At 37.1% G+C, this 12,459-nt stretch overlaps 1 protein-coding gene across 3 annotated transcripts in view; it reads left to right on the top strand.

The window, feature by feature from the left end:
* LOC110461270 overlaps positions 1-10,731 on the top strand; it is a 55,547-nt gene extending 44,816 nt beyond the window's left edge. For all 3 annotated transcript variants that reach the window (XM_021514687.1, XM_021514686.1, XM_021514685.1), the window contains 4 exons: positions 2,995-3,209; positions 3,668-3,928; positions 4,340-4,452; positions 6,860-10,731. In XM_021514687.1, coding sequence (XP_021370362.1) covers positions 2,995-3,209; positions 3,668-3,928; positions 4,340-4,452; positions 6,860-8,042 — 1,772 coding nt within the window. In that variant the 3' untranslated portion in view covers positions 8,043-10,731. The remainder of the gene's footprint in view (positions 1-2,994; positions 3,210-3,667; positions 3,929-4,339; positions 4,453-6,859) is intronic.
* The last annotated feature ends 1,728 nt before the right edge of the window (positions 10,732-12,459 follow it).

The following is a 12,459-nucleotide window of genomic DNA, read 5'->3' as shown; positions in this document are numbered from 1 at the left end:
GTTTTTTTTAAACAGAACTATGATCTGGTTCCCAATCATGTTTTTTTTTGAAACAAAACAAGGATAATGTTCCCAGTCCTGTTTCTCTTCAACAGAACTATGGTCTGGTTCCCAGTCATGTTTCACTTAAACAGAACTTGGATCTGGTTCCCAGTCCTGTTTCTCTTAAACAGAAATAGTATCTAGTTCCCAATCCTGCTCTTAAACAGAACTAGGATATGGTTTACAGGTCTGTTTCTCTGAAACGGAAATAGGATCTGGTTCCCAGTTCTGATTCTCTTATACATAACTAGGATATGGTTCCCAGTCCTGTTTCTCCTAAACAGAACTAGGATATAGTTTCAAGTCCTGTTTCTCTTAAACAAAACTAGGATATGGTTCACAGTTCTGGTTCTCTGAAACGGAAATAGGAACTGGTTCCCAGTTCTGATTCTCTTAAACAGAACTAGGATCTGGTTCCAAATCATGTTTTCTCTTAAACTGAACTAGGATCTGGTTCCCAGTCCTGTTTCTCCTAAACAGAACTAGGATATGGGTCCCAGTTCTGTTTCTCTTAAACTGAACTAGGAACTGGTTCCCAATCGTGTTTTTTTTAAAAGGAACTAGGATCTGGTTCCCAGTCATGTTTCTCCTAAACAGAACTAGGATATGGTTCACAGTTCTGTTTCTCTGAAACGGAAATAGGATCTGGTTCCCAGTTCTGATTCTCTTATACATAACTAGGATCTGGTATCTAGTCCTATGTCTCTAAAACAGAACTAGGATATGGTTTCCAGTCCTGTTTCTCTTAAACAGAACTAGGATAATGTTCCCAATCCTGTTCTTAAACAGAACTAGGTTCTGGTTTCGCGTCCTATTTCTCTAAAACAGAACAAGGATATGGTTCCCAGTCCTGTTTCTCCTAAACAAAACTAGGCGATGGTTCCCAGTGCTGTTTCTCCTAAACAGAACTAGGATATGGATCCCAGTCCTGTTTCTCTTAAACAGAACTAGGATCTGGTTCCAAATCATGTTTTCTCTCAAACTGAATAAGGATCTGGTTCCCAGTCCTGTTTCTCTTATACATAACTAGAATTTGGTATCTAGTCCTATTTCTCTAAAACAGAACTAGGATATGGTTTCCAGTCCTGTTTCTCTTAAACAGAACTAGGATAATGTTTCCAGTCATGTTTCTCTTAAACAGAACTAGGATATGGTTCCCAGTTCTGTTTATCTTATGCATAACTAGGATCTGGTTTCCAATACTGCTCTTAAACAGAAATAGTATCTAGTTCCCAATACTGCTCTTAAACAGAACTATGATCTGGTACCCAGTCCTGGTTCTCTTAAACAGAACTAGGATATGGTTCCCAGTTCTGTTTCTCTTAAACGGAATTATGATCTGTTTCCCAGTCCTGTTTCTCTGAAACAGAACCAGGATGTGGTTCCCAATCATGTTTCTCTTAAACAGAACTAGGATATGGTTTCAATTTCCATTTTTCTGAAAGGAAACTAGGATATTGTTCCCATTTTCGTTTATCCTAAACGGAATTACGATCTAGTTTCAAGTTCTGTTTTTCTTAAACGGAACTAGGATCTGGTTCCCATTCCGGTGGTTTTCTTTAACGGAACTAGGGTCTGTTTCCCAGTTCCGGTGGTTTTCTTAAACGGAACTAGGAACCAGGAACAAACTTCAGGCTCACTAAAGATCATCGGCTATCAAACGCCGCATCGACAAATATATAAATGACTCAAAACACCTGTGCGTGTAAATTTTTTTCTGTTTTCATAGTATCATGAACACTGTTTTCAGTTTGAAGATTCCTATACTTGCATGCATAGTGAATGGAAACACATCCCCATATTACTTCAGAAGTACCCTCGTTTACCTTCGGGGCTGATATTTATGAATTTTGGACTTCGTGATAGGTATCTTGGCCTGTTGTACGTTGAAGTATATTTTCTTTGTTTCATTTTTTATGCGAGTTATTTCCCTTTTCTGAATTTGTTTGTGAACACGACGAAAGTTTTAGCTATAGCTTGCTGATCACAGTCTCAAATTCCTCCCTAACTAAGACACCAACCGCTAACCCTTCGTCATCCGTTTAACCTCGCATGTTTTTAGACATTAGTTTCGATGATATATTATATACATATATATAAATTTGTAAACTTTATTTATTTAACAACAATTATGAAACAAGTTTTTACAACTTATATCAATCACTCTTGTTAACCCGTATGTTACCGTGCGGGGGGTCTTACTGTGGGAGGAAACCGGAGAACCCGGTGAAAACCCACGTGGTCGGGCATGTGACCCCATACCTTTTCACGTCCGATCGGTGAATCGAACCCCAGTCGCCTTGGTGAAAGGCAAGTGCGCTATCCACTGCGCCACCCAACCACACGAAATATATATATATCACTATTTATGAAAATAAAGAGAAAATTGTTGTTATTTTTATGTGGTTCAATAGTTTTTATAAATACGACCAGTAAAATAACCTCCAAAATTACTCAACATGTTATTCATACCGTAACTAAGGAAGCGCCCGCAGTTTAAGCTATCATTTTAGACAAAGAACAAACACAGACTATTTCTGCGGTTTATTTAGTTAAGTAAACGGTACTGTTACACTGATTGTAAGTGTATTTCGTTTTGTTACCACGCATATAAATCCAATGGCTCTGGTACAACTAACATCAAATCGAGACTGGATTTTGAAGCGAACGAAAAGTGATGTGTAGTCCAAATCCTCACTTTCATCGGTTTACTTAACCAACTTTTAAGACACAATAGCCAACATATACACACAATTATACTGAAAAAAGATATTTAAAAAATAGAATAATAAAATAAACAAGATAAAACAAAATATAATTTTAAAGATATAGAATGTCAGGACTTTATTGCAAAGAATGATGCCATCAATCGACATAATTTATTCAAAGTATTCCGGGAAACAAATGGTTTTCATTTTATTTTATTTCAATTACATATTTCTTACTGTTTAGCAACCGGAGGACAAAAGGTAATGCCATTGCGACCAAACTCCATTCCGGACGAAGAGGCCCCGGATTTACCAAGCAGACAGATAAAAAATATACCAAGACCACAACCAAGTTTGATCGAAGGGGAGACAACTCAACACGTCACAAAAATAGCAGAAGACAACTCCGGTGACCACGAGGTGGAGTTGAATGTTTCGTGCCTTGAAACAGAAGGGAAGGTTTGTAACTTAGCATACGACATAAGGTCAAAGGTCAGGTCATTGATAACTTAATTGCAGTGATCGACTCAAATTATGTGCCAAACAAATATTATAAATTGTGTGTTTCGTTTCTTAATGGTATATGAGAAATTTATTAAAAGAATAAAATCGATAACTCTTAACAACTTAAGTGGTGCAGGGTTGGAATCCGCTGATAGTGCATTGTAAGTTCTGTTCTTCTTCTTCCATATGAAGGATCTGACTCAAAGCTTTGAATGCATTTGATCCCTGAAACTGTTCAAATGGATATTAGTTTTTTTCCATGACTTACCGAAATAATGGTTAGACTAATGTTTTCTCAAATCTCACAATTACCAACATTTAGTTATATAAACAAAACATCATCAGATATTGTCCGAACATATCATTTAGAAATAAGAAACATGATTTTGATAAGTCGTTTTATACACTTAAAGGGGAAAGTTGTCCTAGAGCTTACGACAGCCCACCAAGATGTGGTGAAGCCACTTCCGGCCAGAATACTACTACTGGTAGATACTAGCGGAAGTATGGGCATTAAAGTCGGGAGGAGGCGAAGAAGTAAACTTAACCACTTGAAATCGTTCGTGATATCAATGGTGAAGACTCTAGACGACGGAGATCAGGCGGCGCTAGTGACTTTTGGAGAAGATTCAAACGTTCTGTTGCCCATGTCAGAGATCAATCCACGAACGCTGGTAATGTTTTATAATCGTCCGATAGTGGAAAACTAAAATACGAAATTCTTGTCTAACGTTCTAGGGAGAATTGAGATAATTTATTATTGTTTTATCTAGGTTAAATCGGCGAAATCACTCCCAATTTAAAATGTTGACGCAATTTTTTTGAAAGATATTGAAACAGTCTCTGTTCATGGCTAAACTGTTCGCATAAAGTTGACATGGAAATATCAAGAAATTGCAGAGACTAACAATTTTGTTTTATACACTTTGTTTTACATATCCTCTGTCATTTCATCCGTTAATCCTTATATAAAACTTTTAACAATTGGACAAGATACATCGATTCCTCATGCTTTTTTTTGGTAAAATTGTGTACCGGATGTGACATTAATTAGGTATTTCCGTTTCCGGTTTGTCTATTTATAGGACACATTAACCAGTCAACTGGAGGAGTTGGACAAGTCCTTCCTGTCGAAAAAGACAGATCTAAGTGCTGGTATACTTACCTCCCTTGACGTATTTGGCCGGGTCTGTAAAAGGTGTGTGTCCGTCATAGATATATAGCATAAGGAGCACAGTCCAACTGCATTGTGTTTTTTTCTTCTCTAAAACAGTTACCTCCCCTTAGCTTCCGTCTGGATGTATCTGTAGCACAGTCGGTCAAAGCCGCTGACCAGGTGGCCCGGTCGGTTAAAGCGAAAGTATATCAATCTAAAATCCAGGTCTAGCCCCGCTAAAAAATAAATTCATTTAGAACAAAAAACAGTTGTTGATTATTTTGTTTTTGTTCAATCGGAGATATTATTTCTCAAAAAATCCCTCAAGGCATAACTATCTTTTCAGAAATGATTTATCAAAGCTTAATTCATACCGGAAACAAATTATCAGATCTTTGGGTCAGTCGTGGCAATCGTATTAATCGGAGACACTGTTTGAACGGTTCAAAATTTGTCTACGATCAACACAACCAATTGTCAATCGGGATCATCTATCATATCGTATTGCTTCGTAACAAAGCGCGACAGATCGCATTTTATCGTGCTTCCAAATCGTGGTGATCGGGATCGATCTTAGACAAGACAAACACCACGCCCTGTTGAGATGTGTTGCGATCTCTCACGATCTGTCGGGTCCCATTGCTCAAGTCATGACACAAATGACTCACGAGTAGATACGAGTAAATGCGAGTAGATACGAGTAGTTACGTTTTTACACGAACGATCACGATCTGTTACGAGTTGTCGTGCCCATATATATACCGGACAAAATGTAATGCGTCTCATTCAGCGATCTACTCTTGAAGAGAGCACATCTTAGTGACCTGCCTTTGCTAGTAATTTTTTGAGCCTATGTTCACTTCCTCACAATAGAACAATATGTTCTGATAACAAAAAATAAAATAGATAAAAAGTAAAACGAAAGTCGTTCACTTCCTTGTCTGCATGAATATTTATTTGATGCTACACTGAGATGTGTATGTAATTTGATATTTGACATGTCACCTATATATAACCCTTTACTCCATAGATACTCATTTCAACATCAATAAAAAAGAATTTGAAAACTTTGTAAAACTCTGTTAAAGTTCAATAAACAATAAAGTTCATGGCCACTCGGTTGTATATATACCCGTCGGGGTCCAGTCGTAGCTCAAATCGTGATCGCCCTCGATCATGATCGTGAAAGACATCCCTACTAAAATCGTATCCTATCGTAAGGGAGCGCATCAGTTCGTGATGAACTTACCGAAACGTATCTGCACGTACCAGATCGTCCCAATTCGGGGAACCCGATCGTGATGATCGTGTCAGATCAAGATCAAATCGTGGACTCGATCGAAACATTCCTATCGAAACTCTGAACAAAAGATCAGACCGTGACAGACCGTGACACCTGGAATTGACAAATCGTGACCAGATCGCCTCCGAGCGCAACAAATCGTATCAGAACGTATCGACTCGCATCACCTCGTATCCAAACCTGAAATGTCAGAGAAATTCCACGATCAGCTACGAATGGCCAATCGTGGCGTTCGTAACGGATCGCACGACAGTAGGAACCTAGCATTACAAACCAGTCCAGTAAATAACCGTAGTATTTTCTTGTAACTACATGTATGTGAAATTAGAGAAGTAATTTCGGGATAAAAAAAAACGATGTGCAATGAAATGGACCGCTTAAGAGTGACATTTCTTGTAGGAATTCATTCTTAATTATGTTCATGGAATTTTGAGTTTGTCGTTGACTCAACAGAGCATATGAACAAACTAATTCCTTGATTGCTAGTAAGGGACTAAAATCGAAAGAGTTTTTTTAAAATTTGAATCTGGTCTTAGAATTTCTTGAGCCAAGAGGCTACTAAAATCTAGTTTGGTGAACAGAAACATATTTTTGACCGTATTACTGGACAGTAAACTTCTCAGGACAATAACTCATTTTTTTCAACTCTGTTTTATCTATATACTATGTTTTCTTTTATTCTGTGTGTAAGAAAGAGTTGTCCAGATGTGACACCACAACGGCTCAACAATGCTAAATATCACTGACAGATTCGTTTTCGTCAAAAATGCTCAGGGAAAAAATTATATTTTCAAAATGGTAGCCAGTCCGATCGCATTTTCATCGTTTCAAACCTTTTTCTTAGCAACTGCGCATGCTCTATTTCCATCATTGCCTATGATTGGTCGAAATTAAGATATTTACCGATTTCTATCAAATTTGATCATGCTAATACAATCAGGAGTTCCTTTATCATCAATTACGTCTACGGGATCGTTTTAGGGACTTTTGTAACGGCCGCCATTACAATCAGCATTTGATTATAGTTAACGTAAGTGAATTGGAACGAAAGTTTCAATAATAGTTGTTATCATCAGGAACCACACACGCTCACGTGCGCTTTGTTTACGCATTATTTACCAATGTATCTTCTGTGTTTACTTACAGCCAAGATGACCTTCTGGGTTACCGGAACAGCATCATCGTCTTTTCGGACGGGGAGATCAACCTTGGTACACAGGAACCACAGCGATTGGTGCATGAAGTTCGCGAGAAGATCCGTGCGATGTCGTTCGGCCTTGATTATACACAGAACCAGTGGGTGTCCATTTCCACCGTAGTGACCGGAAGTAACTCCACCGAGATCATGCACTCACTGTCGAAATTCTGTAGCAGCGATGCTTTCTATCAACTTGACACCGAAAAGGCAACTTCTCAAGCGGAAGTTGATTTTTTTCTTCCGGTTATGATGCGCAAGACTGCTATTGCGTGGAATGTTGCCCTTCATGTCCAATCTCTGAACGGTGCGACTATCGTCAACGCCGATTGTACTCAAGAGAACAAGGTCAGACTGCGAGGACCTAAAACAACAGACGGCGAAAAAACGCAAAAGGCTTATTTCTTTTATGATATCCCCGCAGCTTCGGAAAAACACGTGGGGATCGTAATTGACCTGTCGAGAGCGAGCCAGAATCCGGAAGTTAAGGTTTTGACTGCTACTATAAATTTCACTGGTATATCTGGTAAGCGTCGTACTGTCATAAAGGACGTAACTCTAGCTGACTTGATGACGACTGACCTCGCGAAGAAGAAGGAGGCACTAGAAGATATCTACATGCACGAGGCTCGCATTGTATCCCAGATTGCCGTTAGTAAGGCCGCCGAGGAAATCAAGTCGGGCCGCGCCGAGAAATCGCGCACGCGCCTTTTGGAGGGACAGTCGGATCTGCAGCGACTTATGGAAAGTTACGGCCAGAAGGCAGAGGAGGAAGAGGTACACATTGATATAACCCCTCATGCGGAGTCTGTTATCAAGAATTTGCAATCCCTGTTAGATGCCATCGAGACGGCTACAGGACAGGACGAGGACGTGAACGGTAAAAACTGGATCCGAATGAAAGTCGTTTCGTCCGCTATCACTCGGGAAGCTCCGACAACTTCCGATACTGTTTCCGACACCGATATTCTATGTCCTCTCCCCAAAATTCGACAGGTGAGCTCTGATAACATCCGGAAACAGATGGTGCAAGTGTACCGGAAGGAAGGTGTTCGGAACAGCAGTTTCGTGAACATGGATCACACTCTGAATGAACTGTCTCATAGTTTACGAATGAGGCCTATCTCCGAGTAAAATATAATGCAAACTTACCATGGAGACTAAAAACATCCGAATACATTTTTCTTAATTTATTTCGATCATTTTTATTTCGACAATTTTTCTTTTAATTAGTCAATCAGTCAAACAAATGTTTGATTTCAATCGAAATTAAATTTTGTCTAATTTAGCAATCAATAATTTTGATATGCTTTGCTTGAAATGTAAATGTCGATTGGTTTTCTTTTTGGAAATTAAGAAAATCGGAACATATGTCATTGACCCTGTGTCACCGCCGTATTAAATGTCTGTATGATATTAAGGACGATTTCTTAGAATTTCTAATTTCTATGTAGATGACCCTGGAAGCAACCATAAATTGTCTTTTTTTTATATATATATTTGTAGAACCCGAAAAATATGCATTATATCGAATACTCTATGTCTCGGGTTATTTTCCTTTGAAACGCTATTATACATTCTGCCATCAGATATTAGTAGAGAAACAGCCCGGATGAACTTATAATTAATGAGGTTGATTCCGAGGATAGTTCGTGCTATATCGCTGCATTTACGTCAGCTTTGGTCACTGTTAATCTTTCCAATGTCAGTTAACTTAATTTTTGTCAATATTTATTTTCAGCATTCGGTTCTTCAAATGAGTTTAATTCATTCGGTACAGATATTGAATTTCACTTATTTTAATGTGCTAACGCCCACTTTTTATTGAGTTTAGAGTTTGATAAAGCAATGCTACAATACTTCTTTGAACTTCGGGACACACGACAAAAGCCTACCCCTCAGATATTACATTTGACCAAACTAACCAGTATATGTTAGACCAGGTTCACTATGTTTTGAGGGGTGAATCTTGTTTACATTATTATAGAATCAGAACTTTGCTGCTAACATGTAAATAAATGATCGCAAAATTGAATCGATCGACTCAATTTCAGAAAAAATGTTAAAACGCTGCGTGGCAAGTATACAGTTCGGTGGTTACATTGGATCAACAGTATTATGAACAATTTATAATTGTTGATGTTAATGAAATTGTTTGTACATATATTTTACTAGGTATAGTGTACCACCTGTCTCAATCAAACATTGGATTTCTATTTTGGAAAATCTCCGTTGCCAATAGACAATTTAATCGAAGTATTCGTATATATCTTTCGCTGTGAAACATTTGTTCCCATCTTTATCTATGTACAAATATTTCTGTCATTTTTCCTGTATGAAGGAGGAAAATATCCCGAATATCGTTATTTTTTATTATTTTGATATCATATACGTTGGTTCATAAATACATTTGCAGGTCTCACATTTATGGATTGACAATATTTTGGTATTTTTGATGATATATCTTTTATTGTTTTAAAGAGAATTATGTTATATATATTTTTTGAATTTCATCAAACGCTACAGTAATTTTGATTTTGAATATTTCTAATAATTTTCCTTAATTTACGTACCATTGTGTTCTAAAGAAAAATAGCACTAAACGTAATGCCAAAATATAAACTTTATTTTTTTACAACATTTATGAAACAAGCTATATCAACTTATATTAATAACTCTTGTTGGCCCGGATGTCAGCGCGCGGGGGGTTTTAGTGTGGGAGGAAACCGGAGTACCCGGAAAAAACCAATGTGGCCGGTACCACTATTCAATATAGTAGTGTTATTGTTGGAGATGAAGCTGACTTTTGAATACCTCTTAAATCAAGGTGACATGTCCTTTGTATATGGAAGAAGGGTTACACATGCTGACCTGATTTTTATTATATATTACTCAAATTTGTTTAGAAAAGAACAGGGTAACGATGTTAATGGATCTTTTTTTTATCAGATTCAACTTCAATTCAACATATTGTTTATGATTTTACTGTCTTGTTATATATCATGAATGAAACTATACAATATATATGTATATGCAAATACCTTTTGAGATAATTTCAAAGCGTAGAAAAGTAATACACAAACGACATCATCGTAAAATCTCTCCATAGATGTCACCTGTATACGTATAAGGTCCTCATGTCTAAGGACAATATCTCCAAATTATTTTAATTTTTAATTTTTATCTCATTATTATCTTTTTTGTATCCTAAGAACCCGAAATACGTGAAAAAATGGACGCCGTTTTATGAAATATGTACATATGTCAGTATACTACAGTGAAACCTGTTTATTTCGACCATTGGGAATTCCTACCGCTTGTCTAATCTGACCTAAAATTATCCGATATCCTGCTATAAATATTTCGACATTTTTTAATCAGATATCTATGTTTGAGGAGATCCTGTCTAATCTAGGCACTGAGTATTTCGACAACATGTCTCATACCGGCCCTGTGTATGGCGATGTTCCATCTTAATAATCCAATGAAAAAAAGTCCCCATTGAATGTTTCAGATTGGCCAGGTGATTTTTCCTGTCATTTCACTCCACAGAGTGTCGGATAAGACAGTTTTATTTGATCAATAGTTGTGCTGCATATAGTGTCATATTATACATGTATATCTGACCAATCTTTTGTGTCCAACAAATTGTCGGATTGGACAGTTTTGACTGTAATTTTATTATTGTATTTCTATTTTCTATTTTATTTATGTGCCATATTCTGTATTAATATTCTACTGTCTGGAAAGAAAACAAGAGATAATTGTATCCTTTTTGTTGAAAATTATCACATTAAAAACTGATAGTAAGATGAGACCTGGAGAAACTGTTGTTCTTTACTTTTTTCTGTTGATTTGTTTCGTTCAAAATACAAATATGTTCGCTAACATATCTTCAAACAATATCAGAACTTTAGCTTAAAGATTTTTAAGGATCCTTGTCTTACTGTACCGTCCTTTTCCTATATACAGTTACCTCCCCTTAACGTTCGTTGTGATGTCACTGTAGCACAATACGGCCAGGACATTTCCGTCGACCAGGTATCTCTACATCCTCAATATCCAGGGATTACGCTCACTTTGGCGCTCTACACCCCTGGAATATGTCATAGCAAAATTGAAGGCTCAGTGTGCACCACCTTGTTGATGAGACGAGAAGATATGTTCGACTGCTTTGATGTACATCAAAAGAATCTCGCGGTCGCGTAACTGTAAAAAAGAATAAAATTTGACGTCGGGTATCGCCCCTTTGTAATCTTCAAATGATATCAATGATGGTATCTCTATGGGATAGAGTGAAAATACAATATTTTGAAATCCATGTTTCCCGGTCTAGTCCCACCCATAACACTCTTGTTGGTGATATTTACTTACTATCATCTTTATTATATATTATTTCTTATTAGTGTCCGCCAAGGTATTTGTTTTCTTTTCAGACACTGTTTATCAAAGCTATTCCGTCTTTTCGTATTGCAGAGTTATCTGCTCTTGTGAGCAGGTATTGAGTATAAGGTCATTTGTGAGAGTAACGTCCTAATTTTTTGAGAAAACGACGTAATTTTCTCACACAAACAAATGACGTAACAATCAGTACCTGCTCACAAGAGCAGATAACTCTGCTATACGAAAAGACGGAATACCCATGCCAGAATAGGCAATTGTATCAAAGTTAAAGTCATGTCATCCCCTCCCTGCCCCCAACCCCTACCTCCCTACCATTTAGCACTGGTGCGAGGATCCTTAATGTTTTTATTTTTATTTATTTTACAAAATAGGCTTTATTTAAAGATGCCAGATCAAAACCAAAAACTAGCAAATCATGCATAGTATATCTGTCTATTGGAGATATAAAGCGAACATTAAAAAATAATGTTAATGCTATGTAATGTAATTTTTTGGTCTGATAAGCGCACAAATTTCTCTCATATGAAACTTCGGAAATGCAGAAACCAGAGCTATGTTCAGTTAAACGGTTGAACAAAAGTTGTTCGTTTATTAGATAAGGTCGGACCAAGTAATCTAATGCTGCTTTCAGACGAGCCTAAACAAAGCCTTGCAAGACCGGCATAAACATCTGCAAGTCCGCCAGGGTTAATACCTGTAATGTTACATTAAAAACGGACAAACCGGTTGTTCCGCGAATAGTACGACCTCTTTGAATATATTGGATTGAATATACCTATGTACCCTGATTAAACGTGTTTTATTGGACATTGACAAGGAAATACAGTTTTGCAAATTATTGCATATTATTCATATAATAACATTAAGAACTGCAGAAACATTACGTGAGGTACAAAATACATTTACAGTAACGGAAAAGTGCAGAGAAGAACAATATATATATATATCACATAATGTAATGCATAATCCAGTGAATATACCCACGTCATATTATTTAACTCATGTAATATGACCGATCAGCTTTGTGATTGGTTGTCAGTTGCAATTATTTTAATTGTGACGTCACGCCTAGTACAAGTACATGACGTCACATACTTACGCACTTGAGTAAAAATGGCAGCATTTTGCATTTTAAGGTTGCATGAAA

Source organism: Mizuhopecten yessoensis, unplaced genomic scaffold (genome assembly GCF_002113885.1).
Source record: "Mizuhopecten yessoensis strain PY_sf001 unplaced genomic scaffold, ASM211388v2 scaffold10595, whole genome shotgun sequence".
NCBI classification, from domain to species: Eukaryota; Metazoa; Mollusca; class Bivalvia; order Pectinida; family Pectinidae; genus Mizuhopecten; species Mizuhopecten yessoensis.
This window is presented reverse-complemented; position numbering and strand designations above follow the sequence as displayed.